The sequence below is a fragment of the Ochotona curzoniae genome, unplaced genomic scaffold (assembly GCF_017591425.1).
Source record: "Ochotona curzoniae isolate NIBS_2020 unplaced genomic scaffold, NIBS_Ocur_1.0 scaffold_2476, whole genome shotgun sequence".
Taxonomy (NCBI): domain Eukaryota; kingdom Metazoa; phylum Chordata; class Mammalia; order Lagomorpha; family Ochotonidae; genus Ochotona; species Ochotona curzoniae.
The window spans coordinates 24,907,984-24,934,362 of NW_024467095.1; the positions used below are offsets into that span (position 1 = coordinate 24,907,984).

A 26,379-nucleotide genomic window follows, 5' to 3' on the forward strand; every position below is an offset into this window, starting at 1 on the left:
TATCTTTATGATTCATTGTTTTCAAAAGATATTTGCCATTGTATGTATTTTTCTTTTTATTTTTCTTTGCATCTGCTGTCATAGTGTCATATATTTATTAATTTTGCAGGTGATTTCCACTTTTTCTAGCTAATCCTGTTTTTCCTACCAGATGTTTTATTTACACTCTTTTTTTGCTGTATTTTATCATTATTTATTTTTTATTAACCATAATTGAAGCCCGAAGTTTAGAATGTGAACTTGATATCAAAAGCAAATAAGAACAGGATGGGATCTGCCTGGTACATGGGCCTCAGCCACCTGTATGGAAGACCAGGATACAGTTCCTGACTCCCAGATTCAGCCTGGGTTAGTGCAAGCCTTTGTGGCCATTTGGTGAGTGGAGTGGTGGATGCAAGATTTCTCTCCATGTGTCTCTCTTCCATTCTTGCTCTCTCTCTCTCTCCCTCTCCCCTCTCTCTCCCTCTCCCGTTTCTCTCCCCCCGTCTCTTTCCCTACCTCCATCCTTCTCTTTCTCTCTCTCCCTCTTTCTTCCAACTACTGCTTCACTCTCTAAATGGCCACAAAGGCACAGGCTGAACCTAGGAACCAAGAAACTCCATTCTGATACCCTCATGACTGGTCAGAATGCAAGCACCTGAGACATTGTCTGATGCCTCCTCCTGGCATGCTGCAGGAGAAGGGATTGGAAGCAAAGCTACTAGCTCTCTCACCATGCAACCTGCTGTGGTTCCTGCATATTTCAGCTGCAAGTGATTTCCTTTTGTCGCTAAAATATGATATAAATGAAATTGTATATATTGTCTGTGTGTTGTTTTGTATGTGTGTGCAGAGTAGAAAATTGTATTTCTCTTATCAGTTCAATGTTTTCATCTTGTACAAGATATCATCTTGATCTCCGGTATAGTCAACTAAAAATCTGCTGTGTGACATTAGACCCATACTGACTACTTTTGCATGGCATATCCTTAAACACTTATTGACTTAACAGCTTTTTGCATTCGTAAAATTTGGTGATGGCTTTTGTAATAAGTTCGTTTAAAATTAGTGTGATCGTAGGGTCCTGCCTACAATATATAACCTGTTGAGGTGTGTGTGTGTGTGTGTGTGTGTGTGTGTGTTTGCATAGGATAGCTTTTCAGCATTTTACGTTGAGCTCTTAGTATTATTGTGAGTTTGTGTCTTTAAAATAGTTATAGGTGCTTAACATAGCATTTTATATATTTATATATATATTTATATTTGATGTGAGTATTAATGTTTTGGGAGTTACTGTGCTATCTCTTAGGTTTCGTGTCCTTATTAATGTGCTTCTGAACTTCCTTGTAAATTTTTAGTGTTGTATCACTTTTAACTCATATTTGTTGAAAAAATATGGAGCTTAATTATACAATTCAAATTCCTTAATGAATTATTTTCTTGTTGAGTGTTTTTGTTTTTCTTCATTGTGTTTCTTGATTGAATTCACTGTCTCAACAGTATGGTAGTTGATTGTATGGTTGCCAACATGATGAAGCATATTGTTGGGTATTGGTATGTATTTGACTTTAAAAATTGTTCCAATAATTTGCTCATTTGATAAATTGAAACCATCTTTCTTCTAGTTCAGACTGTAGAAGAAAAGTCAGATGACTATATTAAACCTGAAGATAAATTTGCAGTGCTAAAAAGCCCACCTCAAGTTACAAAAACTGAATCTTTGAAAATTGATAACATACTGAGTAGTAAGTATCATTTCCAGTGTAAATGTATTTTTTATGTCTCTGTTGCTTTCATCTTTTGAGATATTTTGTTTATTATATTTTAGATAACAACTTTACAACATTACTTATTTAAAGTGCAAAGTTGCAGACAGACAGACACAGGTAAAAGGAGAGAAGATGGGAAGACAGAGAGAGGTCTTTGAATTGCTGGGTCACTCCCACAATGATCATGACGTCACGATTGTCTAGGCTGAAAGTAGAAGCCAGAGTTCTTTCTGGGTCTTCCATATAGTCAACCAGCACTTGGGCTCTCTTGCACTGCTCTCCTAGGTGTGTTATCAGGGAGATGGATCAGAATTGGAGTAGCTGGGCCCCCATAGGTGCTCATATGGCATTCAAACGGGATACGGGATACGGGTGTTGAGAGCAGCAGCTTAACCAAGTGCCACAGTGCTGGCCAAAGAGATGACATTTCGAATTTACATGTTGTGAAAGGTAAAGTGAGCTGAATATTGTTGTTGTTAGATTTGTGGGTGTGTAAATAATCAGTACAGTTGTTATGTATTGTTTTTATTGTGCTGCTAAATTCTTTGTTTTCATCAGTATTATATGTTGGTGACATTTGCCTGAGAGATGTATTTTACATTCTAACATTGAGAGTGTAGATTTCTCTATCTCTTGGCAGTTCTGTGATACTGGTTTACATATTTTGAAACTGATATGCAGTAAGTAAAAATTTATAGCTTTTCAACATTTTAATACTTTATATGATTTTATACATATAAAATAAACAAATTTCATGCATTTTACAATGCAAATTTAGGATCATCATGATACTTTCTGCTCTACTTTCTCCTATTGGTGGTCCTTAATTACTATCCTCCCTCCCTACCTCCTTCCTACCTCCCTTCTCTCCATCCTTTCTTTCTTTCTGTTTGTTCTTAAAAGATTTACTTTTTAAATTGGAAAGTCAAATTTACAGAGATAGGGAGAGACAGAGAGAAATATTTTCAATCTGCTTGTTCACTCCCCAAGTGTCCACAAGAGCTGAAGTTGAGCCAGTTGGAAGCCAGGTCCAGGAGCTTTTTCCAGGTCTCTCACACAGGTGCAGGGTCCCAAGGCTTTGGGTCATCCTTCACTGCTTTCCCAGGCCACAAGTAGGGAGCTGGATGGAAAGTGGAGCTGCTGGGATTAGACCCGGTGCCCATATGGGATTCTGGCACATGTAAGGCAAGGACTTAAGGCATTAGGCTATGTGATGGACCCTCTCATTGTTTTTTTTAAAACATATATATAAGGCATACTTTCATTTCAGCTAGAAATCAAAGGCTTCACATTTCATTAGGTAAAGAATTAAGCAAAATAGCAAGGTAAAAATTGAAACCATTCCTTAATAGTATATTCTCATGGATGTAGATTGCATTTTTTGCTCTTTTTATTGTAGTAGTCAGAGAAGACAAGGTTTGATTTCTGATCTCTTGTCAAAAATCAGTTGGCTGTGGATGTGTGGGTAAATTTCTGGAGTGCTTGTTTTATTCCATTAATATGCATGTCTAATTTTGTGTCAGTGTCAGGTGGTTTTGGTCGTAACTGCTCTGTGAGATATGTTGAAGTCCAGTGGTGTGATGCCTCTTGCTTTGTTTCTGTTGCCTTAACTTTAGCTATTCAGAGTCTTTTGTGCTTCAGGGTGAATTTTAGCAATAAGTTTTATAGATCTGAGAATAATGGCACATGTATTTTGTTAGGAATCACACTGACTCTTTAATGTTAGTCTGTAAACATGGAAATTTTGATATTCTACCAATCCACGAACCTGGAATAGTATTCCTTTTTTTTTTTTTGGTTTTTGGTTTTTATTTATTTCCTTAATGTTTTATATTTTTTTATCATACATATCACTAACAACATTGGTTAAAGTTATCCCAAAGCATTTAAAATTTCTGCAGCTATTATGAGTGGGACTAATCTTAAAAATCCTCACTTAATCATGTCATTTTTAGTGTATACAAGGACTATTGCTTGTTTTGTGTATTGATTTATTTATTTTGCAGTGTTACCAAACTCACTCATGAGCCCCATTAGTCCCTCAGTGAGATCTTTTTGGTTCCACTGTATAAGAAATCATGTCATCATCAAATAGAGGTAGCTTGGCTTTCTCCTTTCCAATTTGTGTCTATTTGATTCTCTTTTCTTACCTCGTGACTCTGTCCAAAACTCCCAGGGCAGAATTGAGTATCAGAGATGACAGTAGATATCTTTGGTTCCAGTTCTTAGTGAAACTGCTTCTGAATTTTTCGCTCTCAGTACAATCCTGGCCATAGGTTTTTCATATATTTTCTTGATTATATTTGTGAGTGTGCCTTCTATACCCAGTGTGCTGTAGATTTTTTTATCATAAAAAGTGATTGCGTTTTAGGACATGATCTCTCTGCATCTCTTGAGATAATTGTGATTTTTATTCTTCAGCTTGTGAATATGACATCGTAATTCTTGATTTGCATATGTTAAATCATTCCTGTACACCAAGGGGAAACCCCACCTGGTCCAGGTGAATGACATTTCTGATGTGTTTTAGATTTCATTAGCTCGCATTGTATTGAGGACTTTCACGTCTAGTTCATCTGACAGACTAGTCTGTAAATCTCTGTGTTGCATCTTTTTCTGGTTTGAGCGTTAATGTGACGCTGGCCTCACAGCAGAAGTTTGGGAGGATTCCTTCCTTTTCAATTGTTTTAAACAGTTTGAGGATTGAAATTAGTTCTTCTTGAACAGTATGATAGAAATTGTCAATACAACAGTTTTGTCCTGCTCTTTTCTTTGTTGGAATTGTCTGTATTACTGATTCAGTTTCTGTGTTAGTTATTGGTCTGTTTAGGTTCTTTGTGTCCTCGTGATTCCATTTGCCTAGATTTTTTGTGTACTTGAATGTATCCATTCACTCTATTTTTTTTTTTTTAATTGGCATGTAGCTATCCCTGATGAATATCTGTATGTCCATTTAAAAAAAAAATAGAGTTGTTTTGTTTTTGTTTGAAAGGGATATTTACAGAAGGGAGAGCAGAGAGACAAGGAGATCTTTCTACTGTCTCCACTGGTTTACTCTACAGATCCACTGGCTTACTCCTCAAGGAAACAGCTGGCACTGAGCTGATGTGAATTCAGGAGCCAGGGGCTTCTTCAGGTTTCTCAAGTGGGTGGAGGGACCCAAGAACCTGAGTCATCTTCCACTGCTTTCTCAGTATCTAAGCACAGGATTGGATCACAATGGGAACCACCAGGACTGCAAGTGGTGCCCATATGAGACACCAGAACTGCAGGCAGAATACCTTTTTGAGCCACTACACTGTCTCCTGTGGTGTTCATATTTATATCTCATTTCTAATCTCAGATTTTACTGATTTGGATCTTCTTTCTCTTTTGGAGTTAGTTGAGTCGATGATGTATCTTCTTTTTTTTTTTCTGTAATGCGGCTCTGCAATTCCCTGATTTAATTATCACTTTTTGATTACAGTTTTGTTTATTCTCTAACATTATTTCTTTCCTTGTACTAACTTTTGGTTTTCTTCATTGTTTCTAGGTCCTTGAGGTCTGTCTTAATTCCCTGGTGAACAGAAGAGATAGTATGATTTTAAGGGTTTTTTTTTATCCTCTTTATTTGTTTTTTAATTGTTTTTCATAGAGTTTAGTTGGTCCTCGCGACTCCTTTCCCCCAAATTCCCTCCCCTCCTCTCCATTTTCACAATGTGTGCTTTTGTGAATTTCTCCAAGTCCATCATGTTGCCATTGGAATATTTCATTGTGAGTTCATTCTTGTATCTCAGGGTTGCAATGTAGGTACAATGAGGATTAGATCTTCATTATTTAAAGGCAGTACCAATAACAGTGATAAAAGGGACATTGACCATCTCAGGTGGTTATAAACAATCAGCATCTTATAGATGATTGATTAATCAATTACATCACAAGATCTTATTATAGAAGCTACAGGTAAGTATGAAGTGACATAGAGTAAGATTCATTTATAATATTCCTAGATTTGACATCATATTATCTTGTATTCGGATTAACATATGATAGCTGGCCTTTTGGGATTGGCTCACTTCCCTTATCATAAAGGTCTTGAGTGTGGCCCATTTGGCCTCAAAGTATTGTATTTCTTTTCTTTCTTTCTTTCTTTCTTTTTTTTTTTGATAGCCTAGTAGTATTCCATAGTGTAGATGAACCACAGTTTTTTGTTTTTTTTTTTTTTTTTTATCCAGTCCTCTGTTAATGGGCATTTAGATTGTTTCCAAGTCCTTGTGATTTTTGATTGTGCTGCAGTGAACATTGGGCTACATGTTGCTTTCTCGTGTTACTTTTTGATATATTCCCAGGAGTGGTATTGCTGGATCATATGGCAGGTACATTTTTAATTGCCTAAGTATTCTCCATGCTGATTTGCACAGTGGTTGACTGCATTCCAACTAGCAGTGGAGTAGGGTTCCTTTTTCTCCACAACCTTGCCAGCAGAGGTTGTTGGTTTTCTGTATGTGGGCAGTTCTTTCTGATGTTAGGTTGTTTTCTTTTTGAATTTCTTTTATTGCCAGAGAGCTTGAGCATTTTTTTCATGTGTCTGTCAGCCATTTGAATTTGTTTCTAAAAAGTATCTGCGCATTTCCTGTGCCCATTTCTTAATTGGTTTGTTTGTTTTGATGTTACTGTTGTTCTGGAGTTCTTTGTATCATCTGGAAATTAGCCCTTTCCCTTTGTCTCCTGTGTAGTGTGCAAAGATCTTCTCCCATTCCATTGTTTGCCTTTTTACTTTGTTGATTGTTTCCTTTGCTATGCAGAGGCTTCTTGGCTTAATGTAGTCCCGTTTGTTTATTTTGATCTTGACTTCCTTTGCTTTTGGTGATTTTTTTTTTTTTTGGCCTTTATCTATATCTTATAGAGTATTTTTGCATTTTCTTCATAAAGTTTGATGGTTTCTAGGTATAGGTTTAGAATTTTTATGCAATAGGACTTCATCTTTGTGTATGGTGAACGGTGTCTTGTCTCTTATTTCTAAATGCTATTAGCTAGTTGTCCCAGTAGCATCTATTGAAGAGACTTTCCTCTTTCTTGGATTACTTTCTGTTTTCTTGTCAAAGTTTAGATAGTTGTGCATGTGTGGATTCCTTTCTGGATTTTCTATTCTATTCCACAGATCTGCGTCTCTGTTTCTGTGCCAGTTCCAGCCTGTATTAGTAACTACCACCTATAGTATATCTGAAGATCTGGAAATGTGATCCCTCCTGCTAGGTAATTATTCTTCAAGATATTTCTGGCTATTCATGATTTTTTGTGTTTCCATCTCCTTTGCATCATTTTTTTCTGCTCTGTGAAGAATGTTTTTGGTATTTTGATAGAAATATTTTTGAATGTATATATTGCTTTTGGTAATATGAACACTTTGATGATGTTGACTCTGCCCATCCATGAGCATGGTATATTTCTCCGCATTCTGAATTCTTCTATTTCTTGTCTTAATGTTTTGTAGTTTCCCTCATATAGGGCTTCCACACCATTTATTAGATTTATTCCTAGGTGTTTCATTTTCTTCTCTGTTATTTTGAATGGCATCATGTTGATTAGTTCTTCTTCAGTCTTGGGGTTATTTGCATATGCTATGTCTGGTGATTTCATTTGTGTTGTACCCTGTGGCTTTGCTGAATTCTCGTATAAGGTGTAACAGTCTCTCTGTTGAGTCTCCTGATTCTCCTATGTATAAAATCATGTCATCTGCAAACATAGATAACTTGACTTCCTCCTTTTCCATGTGGATTCCTTTGATTTTTTTTTTTTCTTAACTAATAGCACTTGCGAGCACTTCCAGTACTATGTTAAATAGCAGTGGTGATAATGGACATCCTGTGGCGTTCCAGATCTTACCAGGAAGGCTTTTAATTTTTCCCCATTCAATGTGATGTTGGCATTGGGTTTTAATATATTGCTTTGATCATGTAGTGGATTATTCCCTCTATGACTACTTCATTTATTGCTTTTAGCATGAAATGGTGTAGGATTTTGTCCAAAGATTTTTCTGCATCTGTTGACATTATCATACGATTCTTGTTCTTTAATTTTTTGATGTGGTGTGTCACATTTATAGATTTACAAATGTTGAACCATCCCTGCATACCTGGGATGAACCTCACTTGGTCCAGATGTATGATCTGTCTGATGTGCTTTTGTATTCTGTTGGTTAGTGTTTTGTTCAGGATCTTAGTGTCAATATTCATCAAGAGTATTGGTCAATAGTTTTCTGTCTCTGATGGATGTCTATTGATTTTGCTATTAAGGTGATGTTGTCTTTGCAATAAGTTTGGAATAATTGCCTCCTCTTCTAATTATTTAAAGAGTTTATGGAGCATTGGGGTCAGATCTACTTGGAATGCTTTGTTGAATTCAGCAGTGAATCTGTTTGGGCCTGGACATTTCTTTTGGGGGAGGCCTGTGTCTATGGGATGGAAGTTTATATATATGTATATATATCGATTAGGTCGATTTGTTCTGTTGCCTGTGTGAGTTCTGTTGTTTCTTTTTTGACTTTCTGTTTTGTTGATCTATCTAGTGGTGTTAATAGAATGTTACATAGCCTCAAAATGATTGTATTGGCATCAATGTCTCCTCTTAAGTCTGTCAATAATTGCTTCATATAACTATGTGCTCTCGTATTTTGGCATGTAAATGTTTGTTATCAGTATTTCTTGAGGGGTGGCTCCTTTTATCATTATGTAGTGTCTGCTTTTATCTCTCTTAATATCTCTAATGGTGAAGTCTATATTATTCCCAATTAGCACAGCTACACCGGCTCTTTTTTCCTTTCTATTGGTGTGAAATGTCTTTTCCCATCCTCTCACTTTCAGCTTCTTTACATTTTTGTTGATTAGGGTTGTCTCCTGAAGGCTGCAGAGAGGTGGGTCCTGCTTTTTGATCCATTTTGTTAATCTATGTATTTTGAATAGGGCGCTTAGGTCATTTGTGTTCAGAGTTAGTATTGAGAGATTGTAATTTAGCCCTGTCATCATTGTGTGTGTGTGTGTGTGTGTGTGTGTTTAATTTTGTTTCTTTTTATGTGTTTTAGTGTGAAGATCTTCCCCTATCCCATCTTTGATTAAGATCTAATTCTGATCATTCTGTCTTCAGCACATTTCTGAGAAACATTTCTAGGCTTGACTTAAGTGTTGACATATTCTTCTAGTTTTTCTTTACTGTGGAAATATCTTGCTTCGTTTTCAAATAGAAATGAGAACTTTACTGGATATAATGATGAGCTGTGCGGTGTTTGTGTGTTTAAAGACCTAAGTGCATGCCACACATGATTGTGCAAAGAATTTTAACATCATGATATGTTAGACTTCCACTTTCCCAATTTGTGGAGGATCCACTCAGCCCAATGAGCCTTGCCTAACCACAGAGAGAACAGATGCATTTCCAGTGCCAGCTACTTATGAGTGCTCCGCCTTGTTACTTTATGCCTTGTAACCTGTAAAAGTGTGAGGGGTGTGTGCACCTAACAATCCCAATTGCACATAGCCACCCCTGCCAAACTGGAAGGGTAGATTCAAAGGCTGTGGGCATATGGAATAATGTCCAAGGGAATAATATCCTTTAGACATCATCACAGAAACATGTGCATATGTGCATACCCAGGGTCTGCAAACTGCTGAGCTGTTAAGACATTTGTTGATCCCAATGAGGTAGTCTCTTCTGGTTGGTCCATGGCCTCTTCAAAATGGTGCTTTCTCCCTGCTGATCCATGCACTTCGTGGGGAAGATGAGGAGGAAAAAGTGTTCTGCTCCCCAAGGATGACACACCAGAATCCTAACCCCACTCTGGCTCCAGCCTAAGCTCGTAGTCAGAGGAGTATATGGGAGTCTATCAGATAGTGTAATCATCGACTCTGCTTTCCACCATCAGATCCCACCTTTATCATCCTCATCTTTCTCCAACACAAACCTATCTTCTCACGAATTTTTTGCCATCTTCTTAGCAAACATAAGAATTTTTTAATCTGATGAAGTGTTACAAACCTTTTTGCTCTGATGATACCTACTATGGTGGTTTTATCTTAATAGATCCTCTTTCATTTTAATTTTATGATTTATCAGCAAGGGAGAATTACAAGTTGGCTAAATGAAAACCCTGGGACACAAAAAGTTCTCCATTAATTATGAGCAGCTCTGTTCCCCCTGATTATTGGGATCAATCCCGTGCCCAGTAGAGAAACCCCCATCTGCTGATTGAATGATTTGATTGACTGGAAGTCCAAATGACAAGCTGTTTCACTTCTAGTATATTTATGTGACTACCTTTCTTTCTTTCTTGGGCACAAAGGGCATTGTTGTAATGTAACTCCATTAAAGGCTTTGAGAAATTAAACAAAAATTCTGTAAGTGGATTATTAATGTACACACTGTATAGAGTCGTAAGACTTGGAGTGGAGAGCGCAATATGATATCATCTGGGTTAAGGTGTGTATTAAATCCTGTGGGGATCTACACATTTGTCTCTCTGGGTGCTGCCTTTCATATATCAAAGAAATTGGAACTTTACCAAAGCATTTCACTATTTCAGCAAACTTGACTCTTCTGAGTGATGGGATTTGTAGTAATGCCAGTAAATTTTAAAGGCAAAAGCTCCTTATGATGAGTTGCAGGCATGTAGCATTTCTGTTTGGAAATGATGCAAAGGCACGAGGACAGTGAAAGTGATATTTTTCAGGATTATGAACTAAAGAAAATAAATTAGTAACCTTTCTCGTTGAGGCCATATTGCTGCTCTCTTAGGTAAAATTTATGGCAGTGCATCTCCACCCATGTGATTTGCAGGAAAATGACACTGTATCAGCAGACTTAGTTTATCCTGTAATTTTGCCAAATTGAAACTTTAGTAGTGGCAATATCTAGCATTATTCCTAAGTGTGAAAATTCCATATGGCATATACCTATTGCAAAACTGCTTCCATAGCCTCTGGGTATGTAGATGCATGAAATAAGCACAAAAATAGCTAGTCCAATAATCTTACTGACCTTCAGAGACAGGTCATCTGGTGAAGAGCTGACACAGATATAAACTCCACCTTTTGCGTGGCACGTGGATCATTATATGCACTTCCATACTTCCCTAGAAAATCTTCCCCAGGACTTCCTCATTATCTTTTTTCTATATTTTTATTACATTTGCTTAACCACCTGACCACAGATTAAAGAAATCTAAATCTCAGACTATTCCTAATTCCACATATAGTGCATCCCTATACACACCTCCTCCCAAACTTGCCCTCAAGAATTGCCCTCCACTCTTGGCCTTCAGGACTCCCCTTTATTGTGTAGTGTGATTGCAAGACCGTGTCAGATGGAGAGTTTATCTACAAGTATCCTCAAATAGGATGAGCAATCTAATATAAAAATGCGCAAAAGATAAAGAAATTGCAGAAGAATTTGGCTTTCAGTGTTTGTAGCAAGAATGATAATGATTACTATTTCAGAACAAATGAGTGATGTTAAATATCTGCAATCATAAACTCTGAAGAATTCTAATATGTAGTTTTTTTTTTTTTGCCAAGAATAAGCACTTTTGCCCCTACTTTGGTATGTAATTCATATCATTCATGTCCTATGTTATATAATTTTCCCTGCCTTTTCTCTTGCATTAGGAAAAAGCATGTGAGTTTTTTCATATAATTCAATGATTTATTCAGGAATGCTAATCTTGTTATAATTTTTATGTGCTTAGTTGGTGATTATTTAGCAATAGACATACATTTTGAAAATGATCACATAATAAAATAATACATCCTTGTGTTTGAACATGGTACTTGTGTTTGAATGACTCTTTTCAGTGTATTTTGAACATTTGTTTTGTAGGTCAGAGGGTGGTTCAGGAGGCAGATCAGCATGTTTTGCCCTCAGAGTCAAAACCAAAAGATCATACTCAAATGAGTGAAGCCAGAAATGCCCAACTGAAAACACCTGGTATGTTCAATATAAATTATAAGCATAAATTATCAAATAGTCATTTGAGAAAATTTGGGTGTTGTGATCACAAAGGGATATCCAATTAAATCATTTAGGCTTTTATAATTAAACATCTGAAGTAATAGCAAGAAAAACAGAGGAACGCTTGGTATCTATTAAAGATTTATTGTTAAATTTAACAGATAATCCCCAAAGAAACCCCAGAGGGAATTCATTGTTGCCACTGCATGAAGGCAAGATGGAGAGGTGGATTAATTTGCCTTCAGCACATAATTAAATTCATACAGAAAATCTAGTTCTTTCCTGTGTTGTAATCACCTCATGAAAGCTGGAGGGACTATTGGAGCATGTGATCATGTTTGACCTTAAAGTAGGGAAATAATTTCTTTTAAACTCTGATGCAAAACCCTTCTTTGGATGTTTTTCTGTCTTGCTAGTATTCCTCTGTTGCAGTTAAAATGTCTTATAGTTGTTCTTATAGCATGGCAGCAGTTGTAGAGACAGCAGGGTGTTCCCAATTTCAGTTCTTTAAAATGTTAATAAATGTTGGCAAATTGATTGAAAAGAAATTTAATTTGAGTTTTCTTAATTGCTTTTATAAATTTTATGTTTGGCAGAGTTAAACATGCAAGAGATGGTCTCTTTTCAACATATTGGAGAAAATATATCTTTAATGAATACCCCCAGTATTCTACTTTTTGGTTACATAGCATATATTTAAAATTGAAAGCAGGATTAAATCTCATGCTTTTCTGTTTAAACCAATTTATAAAATGTCATAACAATTTAGTTGGAAAAGGAAAAACTTAAATTACTTAGGATATATTCTTTCCCATGGTTATTATTTATTAAATTGCTGCATCCCTACCTTTGGAACCTGAAAGAATCAAGTAGAGCACTGTATCAATGGGGGTATTCATCAGAACAGCTGATGCAATAGTTCACTGGAACCCAACAATGCTACTGCCTGAGGAGGGTCTCCAGCATGTTCACCGAAAGCACATTCTAAGGAGAGCTTTCCTTTGCTTATGCATGAAAGCAGCCTTATCTTGTCTTTCCATTCTATTTTACCTAGACAGTTTGAAGTACTCTCATAGCTTCCAGCATTGAGTAAAGTGAACATTTAACAAACACCGGGAACCATGCTGTAGTTGTTCAATAGAATCAGTAAACATTAATTAGAAAAAGAAATGTTGGGGAAATACAAAGGCGTCTTATTCTTCTAAGACTTTCTAAAATTACGCACTTCAGTAGTAATTTCAATGATTAGACATGGTTTCAGTTGTTGCTCGAATTTTATAAAGCATAGAGCCATTATACATTATAGATTATACATTGTATACATTATACAATGATTATACATTTTATATTGAAATAACATTTCAAGATAAAAAATTAAAAATAGAAAAGGAAGCAATCTTGGGCAAGAGGCATTTAACCTATCTTATTATAATGGCATAAGATATTATAAGATATTATATTTTACAAGTTGTATCAATACGGATGGGTAATATTGATTACTTAGTCAATCTTCTATTATTCAGCAAATGGATCTTCAGATATATAGATGTATTCCACAGAAAGCATGACATTAAGTAAATGCATAGGTTAATTTTCAGGAAAGCCTCCCTAAACATGACTTCATATCTTGCAATTTAATGAAAAGATCATTGAAATTTATTATATAATAATTTGAAATTTATGCAAATGGTGGTAACAAAGTCAAAATTGAAAAGCAAACAATAAAAATGACTTTGTGATAGTAAAAAATGTATATGTGTTATATGAAATATTACTTATATATAAGCATATTAGTAGCATTATTAGATTATTTCCTTTTTGAAAACTTTGTAGTAACAAAATGTAACAGCTTTTTTTGAAGCACGTGACAAAAATGGCGAAGTCAATAAAAAAAAAGTCATATACCTCATATCCAGCTTCCTCTGTTGCTACCAGCATATGTTGGTATAATAACTAAATATTGTTAAATATTTGATTATTTAGTGATCGATTTGTCACAAAATAATTATCACCACTTTTATTCAAACGCCCTCTACACCTTGCAAACCTTTCCCAGTCTCTCATAATCAACATTCCATGTTCACATTGAGAGGATATTTTAGATTTATTTTTATTTAAAAGGCAAATTTTACAGAGTGAGAAGGAGAGAAATGGAGTGAAGCTCTTCTATCTGCAGGTTCACTCCGTAGATGGCCACAATGGCTTGAGTTGAGCTGATCTAAAGCTGGGATCTAGGAGCTAGGAGTTTCTTCCAGGTCTCCCATGTGGGTGCAGGCTCCCCACGGCGTGGGCCATCCTCCTCTGCTTTCCCAGACAATAAGCAGGGAGCTGGATTGAAAGTGGAGCAGCCAGGACATAAATCTGCTCCTCCAGGTGGAAGACCAGATTAGTCTGCTGTAACACCACGGTGGCCCTGAAAGCGTTTTTTAAGTTCCTAAGATAAGAGAAAACATAGTAGTTGTCTTTCTGTATCTGGTTTATTTCACTTAAAATGATGTCCTGAAAAATATAAATGAAAAAGCTGGATGGACATACATGTTTTGTCATACAAGATGTGGTAGTGGAAAATAATTTCCAGTTTGTTGTATTTCTGCCTCATCATACCAACTTTATATGAAGAAAGTCATCGATAAAGATTATAATGATTTACACTCTTGTTAGTAATTTTAGAAGTTATTGGTGCATCACTAGAAATTGTCATCAAAATGTATTCTTTCTTTTGGGAGTATATGTATGGGAATTAATATAATTTGAACTTTTCAGAGTTTTATCTGAAAAATGCAAAATCTGTAAGATTGGTGCCAGTGTTATGCCCTAGTGAGCATGATTGTTGCTTGCAATGCAGTCGTGCCATGTGAGTGCCGGTGCACGTCTCACGAGCACACATCCAACAGTTTTTCCAGTTAAAGGCTGGCAAAAATGGAAAAGAATGACTCAAGTGCTTTGTGTTCAGCTACCATCTTGGGAGACGTAGAGGAGGCTCCTGACTCCTGGCTTCAGCATGGCCCAGCTCTGACCTTTGCAACCAGCTGAAGAGTGAACCAGTATAGACAAGATCTGTCTTTTTCTCTCCCTCTTTCTCTGTAAATTTTTTCAAATAAATTAATAAACCATAAAAAGTCAGGTTAATTTTGTGACATTTATTTAGGTAATTCTTGTGTTAATATTGTGATATCTAAATGTATCATGAAATTGTAGGTATTAGCAATGGTGCAAAATCTAGTATCATATTCAGACAATATTACCTGCTTAAGGTTAGTACATAATAGAAACAATTTCAACATTGTTTTATTTTAATTTGCTGGAACTTTATTTTATCTTGATAGATCATGACCTGACTAAGCTCCCAGAAGAGAGTTTTATACTTAAAGGTGTAGAAACAGGACACAAGGTTCAAATCAAAACAAGTGATTCTAAGCAACCTCGAATATTGACAAGTACGTATGATGTTGACATAAACCTTTTTAAATAATGGGCATAAAATAATTTTTTAAAAATGTATATGGCTTTATATTTGAATATTACCTTTAAAATGGAAACTTTTAAAGGTAACTTGTTAAGAATTAGAATTCGTAAAGCTAGTAAATTACTATATTGTATACTTTAAATTTATTTGAGCAGTCTGGGTTTTTTTTTTTTTTTTCTTATACTGGAGTTTCACAAACTGACAATAGGAACGTACTTCCTAGGAATTTTATTTACATACTGATAGTACATAAATATTTTTGTTCTTTTCATGAAGGTTTGAGTTTTATTGATGAGATTACATGAAAGATATTATAAAATATGCATTTGAATCAACATAGGTATAAGAAATGTATAAAAATTATTTTCTAAAATATTCATTCCTTTAAAAAAACCACATTCATCTAGCCCTCCCATTTCAATTCTTTTTTTTTTTTACTTTTTAATATTATTATTATTATTTTATGATACAGTTCCATAGGCCTTGGGATTTACCTTACTCCACTTCACGCTCTAGTCCCCTCTGCCATCCCTGCTGAGTTCCCTTGTATTAATACTTTAGTATAGTTTTTCATAAACAGTCTATGTCCATTGTGGTGGGCATGGACAATGGCAAAGAGTTCAGCATCCTATTGTCAAAATATAGTTAGCAGTTTCACTGGGACCCCATCTTTGATCTGGAAGTAGAAATGCATACTGCATTGTATCCTCACATCTGGATATGTTAGTCCTCACTACACGGTTACTATACATCCCCTTAAATGAAAATCCACAATACAAAATCAACAACATGAAAAAATAGAAATTTACAATACAATGAAGTTAAATAGCATGCTATCAAATTTTTAATGTGTCACTGAAGAAATGAAAAAGAAAATCAGGAACCTTCTTAAAGTAAATGACGCTACTGTATGATCTATGAATCAGTGAAAATTTTGAGAAAGTGTTTTAAAGAGATGAAACTAAAAAAAAATGAAAATCCATGAGAGAACATCTTTTTAAAAATTTAATTTAATTTAATATTTTATTATTATTAATTACATTGCATTATGTGACACAGTTTTATAGGTACTGGGTTTCCCCCAATGCCCCCCAAATCTTCCCCCCAATGGTGTTTCCTCCACCTTGTTGCATTACCACAGTTCAAGTTCAGTTGAGATTCTTTCATTGCAAGCATCTACCAAGCATAGAGTCCAGCATCTTACTGTCCAGATAAGTTCAGCAGCTTCTTGGGGACACTATCTCTGGTCTGAAGGTAGAGCCAGAAGAGTGTCATTCCAATCAATTAAAAGCCCCAATGTAACATCAGGAACAATTTATGACGTTATGGAATTAATTGACATAGTATAGAGTAACCATTATATTAAAAAAAAATCCAAGTTCTGAACCACATCCTGTGATTTCTTCATTGACATTTCAATTTTAGTTTATATACAACCGGGTTCTATACACCTTAAAATGGCTATAGATTCAGCTGTCTCATGTCTATTTTCATTATAGTAGTTAGCATTTTATAGCATTGAGGCATAATCTTGCTGAACCTGGCTTTTTTCAGGTAGTTTAGACTGGCTTATAACTCTAACAAGGCATATGTCAATAATTGAGGTGCAGCACAGTTTTAGGAGGGGTTACAGAGAAATCTTCAATATCCTGGTGAGGAGTAACTAATCTTTGTGTCCCACCTAGTAAAGTATAAGTGAATCCACGCTGACCGTTTCCTATCTGATTCTAAGCTTTCCTTGTTGTGCTCTATCTATTCTAGATTTTTTGTTTGTTTATTTTGAGGGGTTTCTGGCGAGATCCTGATGGTCATTTGCAGAGGGGGTGGGGACCCAAAGTTGGAACTAAGCAAGGGCCAGAGAAAGCTCCTCTCCCTAGTCCCAAAGGAAGTTTACTGTTCTGTTTCTGTGGACCACTCAGGGCTCTTGGCTGTTGTTCTGATGACCTTGGATCCTGCGAGGAAGGATTTGGACTTCTTCCATCCCATGTGGTAGATCCAAGCAGAAGTGGATGACCTCAGAGTTCTTGGCCTCCAAAGGCACTCCAATTCCCCGTAGTCTCCTTGGCAGTTGGGATGTAGTCCTTGGTGCTCGTACTGATAGCCCTTTGTGAGGATCCGGGAGTCTTCAGAGTTGGGATACAAGCCTCCTCCTGTCCCCCTGTTCCACTCTGGGGTTTCCCCCGCTATTCTGTGCATATGACCTCCTGTTAAGAGGTTGTCAGGATCGCCCTTGATTCCCCCTAAATGTCTTTGTAGTTTAACTAGTGTTTAATGCTGATTTGAGTCTGTGTCTATGAGTTACCAGTTATGATCCTGGTAGGTTATATTTCACATTTTCTTTTGTGTAGGGCAGGTTTGGAAGAGGTAAATTCTTTTAAATTTACTGTGGAAGAATTTTATTTTCAAGGAAAAAGAAGTTTGCTGGGTATATTATTCTGGGTAGCTAATATTTTTCTTTTAGAATCTTCACTGTGTTGCTCCATTCTCTTCTGGCCTATGGAGTTTCCTGTGAACTTAATTGGCAGATCTTTATATGTCAGTCAATTTTTTTTTTCATATGCACATTAAGGAACTTTTCCTTATGTTCAGTTGAAGAGAGCTTGATTATCATGTGCTGTGGTAAAGATCGCCTTTGTTCAACCCTGTTGGGAGTTCTGTGCCCCTCCAGGGTGTTTCCCAATTCTTTCTCTAAATTAGGGATATTTTCCCTTACTATTTCATTGCATATACCTCTAATCCCAGCTTCTCTTTCTGCACTTTCTGGGACTCCCATAATTTATATTTGGTCTTTTAATAGTATCTCTTAATTCTTGAATACTTTTTTTTAGCTTGACTCAGCTCTGCTTCCAGCTTTTTTTTTTTTTTTTTTGCTTCACCCTGGTGACAGGAAATATCTTCCAATTCTGAGATTCTTTCTTCTGCTTGCTTCATTTTATTTTGGAGACTCTCCGCTGTACTTGTAACTTGCTCCACTGTATTCATTTTTAATATATAAGCTTTCATTTGATTCATTTCCTGTGTAACATATTCCTTAAATTCCTTGAATGCCTGCTTTATGTGCTTCTCATTGTTGCTAAGAAGCTCTATAACAAGTGTTTTGCATTCTGAATCCCCCATTTTCTCGATGTATTCCTTGGTTAGTTCTGAGGTTGGCAAAGGGTTTTCCTCCTTTGCAGTGGAGTCTTCAGTAATATTTTGATCATGGCCTGAGATGAATAGGTCCATGATAGCACAGGTCATGTCACTCATGATTTCACAATACTTTATCAGGGTTTTTAAAGCAGTGCTTTTAATTACTTTTAGTATGTTTAGTACTCTGTAACTTGATGTATTTAAGCTGACAGGTTACATTACAAATTTTAAAAGGTTAAATATTTTATGGTATAGTGTTTTTTTTACTAGTTTTATGTTATACAACTTTACCCCAAAGTAAACATTAAATAACATGATATGAAAATTTATTATAATTTCAGCTAAACATGAAACAATGCCAGAACCTCCAAATAAAGTGAAAAGTGTTCCAGTATCTGGTACATCAATAGATGACCTAATACTTCACTTAGGATTAGACAAAGTGATTGGTAAGTACAGATTCATGTTTTAAAATAGGATGTTGCCTAAAATGCAAAGTTATTTCTACTGTACAGTTCTAGTTTTTAAGTATGTAATAGAAAGTTCAAGTATGTTATAATCTTCTTAGTTTACTTCTTGCATTTTATTCAGTCAACCTACAATTGCACATTGAATAGATTCTATTGAAGCTTGTCATTAAAAACAATTTTTATTTTGAATGTCATATTTTGTGCTCATGGTAGATTTTGAATGGTACAATGTAATACTTAACTCATATGTGCAAGAAATGATGATATCAGAGCGGATAGCATTTATTTTACTTTTTAAACATTTAAAGGTAATTGTGATAAACGTCTAGCAGCTGCACTTGTTTCTGGGGAAGAGTGATATTTTTAATGTATTTCCAGTATATACTGTCAAATCAGGGAGGTTAACATTGAAATCCACTTAGTATTGCTTTATGTTGTGACCTTTAGTATCTTGTCTTCTGTTTACTCATGAACATGTAATAGATTTTGTGAAGTGTGGTTACCCCACTCTGTCCTAGAACATCAGGATTCATTCCTTCACCTTGGTACCTGTTGTACAACCTCCCCCTCCAGCCCCTTTCCTCTCACTCTTGTGCTTTATTACTCCTTAGTCTGTGTGCACAGTGTTGGCTTCCAAATATGGAAGAGAACATGAGGAGTATATCTTTTGAATCTGGCAAAGCAAACAAGGTGGCATAACAAACTTGACTAACACCAAATTGGCAATATGACCGTCTTTCAAATGGTTTATCATTAAGTTGAAAATTTTCTAGTTTTTTTAAAAAACAGTTTTTAATTTATTTGAAAGAGAGAGACTAAGAGAGCTCTTTTGATCCACTGATTCATTCTGAAATGGCACACAACTCCTGGGAAGGGCCAACTAAAGCCTGGGCGTGAAGATGCAAAATTCTCAATAAACTATGAACAAATAAAATGTAAAGGTGCAGCAAAAGATTTATACATTATTTCATTTTAAAATTATTTTATTCATGTAAACCGAACAAATTTCATGTGCATGCCAGTATAGCTTTTGGAGCATAGTGGTAACTGCCTCCCCTTAGTTCTTAATCATGAACTTAACTCTCCCTTAGGCAAAGAATTCAACAACCAGAAGATAGAAAAGCCAAAACAAAACCAAAAAAAAATTATTCTTTTTATGGCTCAGTACTATTTTACTGGTTTTTTTTTTAATATGTATTTTCATTGGAAGTCAGATATACAGAGAGCAGAAGAGACAGAGAGGAAGATCTTCAATTTGATGATTCACTCTCCAAGTGACCACAATGGCTGGAGCTGAGCCAATCCGAAGCCAGGAGCCAGTAGCTAGGAGCTTCTTTCCAGGTCTCCCGCGTGGGTGCAGGGTCCCATGGCTTTGGGCTGTTTGTTTGTTTGCTGCCTAGTTATCCAAAGAGTATTTTTCTCTGTCGGATATTTGTATTTCATCCTCTGAAAATTACTTGTTCATGTCCTTTAACCATTTATTAACTGAGTTGTTTGTTTCTTTTTGGTTTCTTGATCTCACTATAAATCCTGGGTATTAATGTTTTGTTAGTTGAATACTTTCAAATCTTCCTCCCATTTCTCATTTTCCTTGTTTCCTCATCAACTTGCTTCTGCTTTCCTTTTCAGAAGCTACTTTTCTTGATGTAATCTCATATATTTATATATTTGCGTTGATAGCATAGGTCTTCAGGGCCTTTCTAAGAAATCTTTTTTTATGACAATGTGTTATTGAATGTCACAGTTGTTTTCCTTAAGTAATTTCTTCTTCCTAATAATTCTTTGGTTTGTTTTTGAGTAGATTTCTGTATGGGGTGTAAGGTGGGGGTCTTGGTTTATACTTCTGCACAAGTAGACATAATTTTGTCAGCACCATACATTAAAGGGACTATCCTTACTCTCCAGGGTTTGACTTCAGCTCATTTGTCAAAAACTACTTGAACATAGATGTGTGAGTTAGTTTTTAGGATTTCTGTCATGTTCTGTTGGTCTGCATATTTACTTTTGTGCCAATGACAGGCCGTTTCAATTATAATTTCCCTGTATTATGTCCTGAAGTTTGGTATTGTGATTCACACAACTTTAGTTTAAGATTGTTTGAACTATTTGAGATTTTTTTTGTGTGTTCTCATATGAATTTTAACACTTTTTTTTTAGAACTGAGAAGAATGTTGAGAAGTTGATTGGCATTGCATGAATCTTTAAGCAACTTTCAGTAATATGGAAATTGAGATAATATTAATTCTTCTATTCCATGAACATGAGAGTTTTCCATTTTCGTGTCTTTCTTTAATGTACTATAATTTATCTTGTAGTGATTCATCACATCCTTGTTAAATTTATTTCAAAAATATCTAAATAGTTTTATAACTGTTGTGAATGGAACTGATGCTACAAGTTCTTTCTGACATGGAACTATGCGTATACAAAATCCGTTGACTTTTGTGTGTTGAGTTTGTTTCCTACAACTTCACAAAACTCTCATCTATCCCAGTAGTCTCTCAGTGGAGTTTTTTGGTCTTATATGTGGGCCCATGTCATCCTGAAACAGTGTTTCATTTCTTTCTTTCCAGGTTGTGTCCTTCTGTTTACTAACCTAGTAGCTATTACTAGATTTCCAGAACAACAATGAATAGCAAAGTTGAAAGTGTTCATTCTTCAGCAGTTCCAGATCTTAGTGGAAATGCTTCCCAAACGCGATGTGTTTGTCCTGTACTGCACTGACTGTGTTGGAAAATGCTGCTTCTATGCTCAGGTTGCCTAAGGTTTCTGTCAGGAAATGTCATTGTATCTTATCAACTACTTTCTCTGCATCTATTGATATAGTCATAGGGTTTTTATTCTTTAGTTTTTAATGTGATGTTTCATATGAATAGTATATGTTCAATCATCCCTGCATACCAGAAATGAAGCCCATTGAGTCTGAGTGAATGATCATCTAGTAGTGTTTTTGGAATTGATTATGTAGCATTTTGTTGAGAATGTTTTTTATCTATGTTCTTCAGTGATATTGGCCTACAGTTTTCTTTCTTTATTGTATCTTTTTCTGGTTTTGGAACTACAGTGATGCCTACCTCCTGGGAGTTTGGGAGAATTTCCTGCCTTTCAGCTGTTTTAATAACTTTACAAGAATTGGAATTAGTTCTTTAAAGACTTGGTAAGATTCAGCAGTGAAGCCACAACATTGGATTTGCTTTATTGTAAGGAGCATTATTAATGATTGGTTCTTGGTGTATTTGTGTTTTCTGTGTTTCCATGATTCAGTTCTGGTGGTTTGCATGTGTCTAGAAACCCCTCCTGTTCTAAATTTTTCATTTGTTGTGTATAATGTTTTGTGGTAACTTCTAATGATTTTTTTGGTTGTTTCTCTCCTGCCAATAGTTATATCTTTTTAATTTCTGATTTATGAATTTAGGTATACTCCCTCTTAACACCCCTCTTTTCTTTTTGAAAAATGGTATGTTGGTTTTGCTTCTTTTTTTAAAAAAAAAAAGGTTTATTTTATTTTTTATTGGAAAGGCAGATATACAGAAAGGAGAGACAGAGAGGAAGATGATTCACTCCCCAGGCGTTCACAATGGATGGAGCTGAGTCAATCCGAAGCCAGGAGCCTCTTCTGGGTCTCCCACATGGGTGCAGGTTCGACTGCTTTCCCGGGCCACAGGCAGGGAGCTGGGTGGGAAGCGGGGCTGCCGGGATAGAACCGGCGCCCATATGGGATCCCGGGCGTGCAAGGCGAGGACCTTAACCACTGTGCCATCGCTCTGGGCCTGGTTTTGCTTCTTAAAAACTCTTCATATTGGTGTTTTTTCCATTTTTTAATGTAGAGAGCTCTTAAATTAGTCTGTGTCTCAGGGGATTTTTTTTTTGTACTTTTAGAATAAAGTTATTTTTGATTAAAATTATCTTTATAATTAGATTCCATCGTGTTAGAAGGTTTTATGGCAACTCTTCAGTTTTATTTTCAAAAGTATGGATTTCTCATTCGAGCTCATAATATTTGATAGAGAAAGAGTGACCCAGCTTGGGGGTTCAGTTACAAATTTGTATTCATAACAACATTTTTCTTTGAATATGTGTTTTTATTCTTTTGTGGGAGAATTCTCAAAGCCATTTGAGAATCATTGTAAAAACATACACCATCATAAAGACAACTTCTCACATTTGTATGGAAAGCCAGAAATCACATAAATAGCCAACTACAGAAGCTTTACGCATCGTTCTGATCCATCAGGGTCATCTTGACTTCGAGTTTGATGTTTATAATTTGAATGTCAACTTGATCCTCTCCTGTTTATTTTTTCCACCTTTAAAATTAATTAGTTTTTTTTAATTAAAGATTTATTTTTATTATTTTTTCATTGGAAAGGCGGATATACAGAGAGGAGAGACAGAGAGGAAGATCTCCCGTCCGATGATTCACTCCCCAAGTGAGCGCAACGGGCCGATACTATGCCGATCCGAAGCCAGGAGCCTCTTCTGGGTCTCCCACGTGGGTGCAGGGTCGCAAAGCTTTGGGCCGTACTCGACTGCCTTCCCGGGCCACGGGCAGGGAGCTGGATGGGAAGCGGGGCTGCCGGGATTAGAACCGGCGCCCATATGGGATCCCGGGCGTGCAAGGCGAGGACCTTTAACCACTTGTGCCACCACGCCGGGCCCAAAATTAATTAGTTTTGTTTTTTTTTTTAATTGTTGCTTACATTGTATTATGTAGTACAGTTTTATAGGCGCTGGGCATTCCCCCACCCCTCCCATATCCCTCCCCCCATGGTGGATTCCTCCACCTTGTTGCATAACCATAGTTCAAGTTCAGTTGAGATTCATTGCTTGCAAACACATGCCTAGCATAAAGTTCAGCGTCTTATTGTCCAGATAAGTTCAGTGGCCTCTTGGGGAGACCTTCTATGGTCTGAAGATAGGTCTAACAGAGTAAAGATCCGGTCAGTTAAAAGCCCCAACAAGGCCTCAGTATCAATATACAACATTATGGAATTAATTGACATAGTATTGGGTAAACAATATGTTAAAAATAATGCAAGTTCCATTCTTCAAAACATCTGGGTTGAGACAGTATCAATGACAGGTTCAAAAAATAACAAACAACCAAACAAAAAATTACAGGTTAAATCAAGGCAAACATGTGGTATCTAATCTTTTGGGATTCGCTCATTTCCCTTAGCATTATAGTTTCCAGTTGTGCCCATTTAGCCACAAAGAACTGCGTTTTGTTTTTTTTAATAGCTGAGTAGTATTCCATGGAGTAGATGAACCAAAGCTTTCTTATCCAATCTTCTGCTGATGGGCATTTTGGTTGCTTCCATGTTTTTGCAATTACTGATTGTGCTGCAATGAACATAGGGATGCATGTTGGTTTGTCATAAAACAGGTGTTTTGGATATATTCCTAGGAGTGCTATTGCTGGGTCATATGGTATGCAGATTTTGAGTTGTTTGAGTGTTCTCCAGACTGATTTTCATAAAGGCTGTACCACAAAATTAATTAGTTTTATGACCCAGTTCCAAAACTCTAGGATTTCCCCTCCTTTCCTCTCCCCACTGATTTCCACTCTTTTATCACCGCAATGTAGTCATTCAGAAAACAGTCCTAAGTACATCATTCTACTACTTGGATGTAATCTGACATTGTTAAGTATGGAGAATGGCAGAGTCCAGCATTCTATTGTCAAGATATATTTAACAGTTTCATTGGGAGTCTGTCTTTGATTTGGAAGTAGAGATGCATGCTGTATTGTATCTTCACACCTCTGTTATGCGGTTCCTCTAGGTGACTATGTGCATGCATGTTTACCTACTACATCTATTGATCTTATGTTTTGTATGAGGCTGCCTCATATCAGAGAGAACATATGATACTTGTCCTTTTAGGATTGGCTCATTTCACTTAGCATAATGGTCTCTACTATGGATCATTTGATTGCAAATGGTAGAACTTGAATGTTTTCAGTTACTGAGTAGTATTCCATGGAGTAGATGTTCCACAGTTTCTTTATCCACTCCTCTTTTGACAGGCATCTGGGATTTTTCCATGTCTTTGCTATTGTAGATTATGCTACTGCAAATATAGGGTTACAAATACCTTCCTCATATGCAGATTTCATTTGCTTTGGATATACTCTCAGAAGTTGGATGTTTGGGTCTTATGGCAGATCAATTTTCAGTTCTTTTTGCACTCTCCATACTGTCTACCATAGTGGCTGTACTAACTTACACTCCCACCAAAGCCAGGAGTCTGGGGCCTCTTCCTTGTCTCCCACATGAGTGCAGGGTTCTAAGGCTCAAAATCAACCTCTAGTACCCCTCCCAGGTTACAAGTAGAAGCTGGATGGGAAGTGGAGCAGCCAGAACAGAAACTCATCATAAGGGAGGTTGGTGCTTAGACGTGGAGGATTAGCAAGTTGAGCCAATGTGCTAGCCCCCCTTTATTTTTTTTTCTAATTTTAATTCTTCCAATTTATTTTGGGTTTAGTTTGTAGCTATGGGTCATTCATTTGATGCCTTTCTGATTTCTTAATTTAGGCACTAATTTCTATTAATATAGCTCTTATGACTGATTTTGTTGTTTGCCTTAACTTTTTATGTGTTGTGCTGCCATCTTGATTTGGTTTTAGAATTTTTAAATTTCTTTTTTGATTACTTCTCTACCAGTTTCTAATTCAATTGTGTATTAACCATTCTCCATGTGTTTGTGCATTATTTCAGAGTTTGTTCAGTTGTTGATTGCCATGTTCACTGAACTCTGTTCAGAAAAGATAGGTGATGTGACATCAGATTTCATTGAATTTGCAGAGACCTGCTTTATGGCCTGTTACATTGTCTATCTTTAAGTGAACTCCATGATTAAAAGAAAGTGTATAATGCAACTGTTCTGGAGATATCAATTATTCCCACTTGGTCCATAGTCTAGATGGACTGTCATATTTCTTTATTGAATTTTTGTCTAGTTGATCTGTATATTGACAAAATGAGGTATTGAAGGTTGCATTATTGTTGTATGGGTGTCTAAGTCTCCATTTAGATCCATCAATGTTTACTTTAAATGGCAAGCTACACTAGCATTAAATATACATTAGTTATGGTCACATCTTTGTGTTGAATTGATCCATTGATCCTGTAATTGCCTTCTTCATCTCTGATCAGGTTTTCTGTGTTAAGGTCCAGTTTGTCTGACTATAGGATGACTATGCAAGTTCTTTTTCTGCTTTCCATTAGCATGGAAGACCTTTTTATATCATTTTACTTTTAGACTTTCAATATCTTAATTGGTGATGTATGTTTCTTTTAGGTAACAGATAGCTTAAGTTTTTTTTTTTTTTTTTTTCTAATCACACTCCACCAGTCTGTATCGTTTATTGGACAATCTGTGGCATATGCATTCAAGGCTATTGTTGATAATTAATGACTGGGTCTCATCTTTTCCATTAATATTCCTATTGCTTGTTTTGTATTCCTTAGGCAGTTTTATTAGGAAACTTTCTGCTTTCACATTATTTCATAATGTTGATGGTCATTCTCAGTCTGGGTGTAACAGATCCCTAAGTGTAATTGTTAAGGCAAGACAAGTGGCA

The 26,379-nt window shown here is 36.1% G+C and overlaps 1 protein-coding gene across 1 annotated transcript in view; it reads left to right on the forward strand.

The window, feature by feature from the left end:
- The window catches only part of LOC121170719 (coiled-coil domain-containing protein 7-like), a 126,163-nt gene extending 100,525 nt beyond the window's left edge, over nt 1-25,638 (forward strand). The window contains exons 26-30 of the mRNA XM_041001958.1: nt 1,605-1,724; nt 11,595-11,702; nt 15,053-15,163; nt 18,666-18,773; nt 25,514-25,638. Coding sequence (XP_040857892.1) covers nt 1,605-1,724; nt 11,595-11,702; nt 15,053-15,163; nt 18,666-18,773; nt 25,514-25,638 — 572 coding nt within the window. The remainder of the gene's footprint in view (nt 1-1,604; nt 1,725-11,594; nt 11,703-15,052; nt 15,164-18,665; nt 18,774-25,513) is intronic.
- Nucleotides 25,639-26,379: the final 741 nt, after the last annotated feature.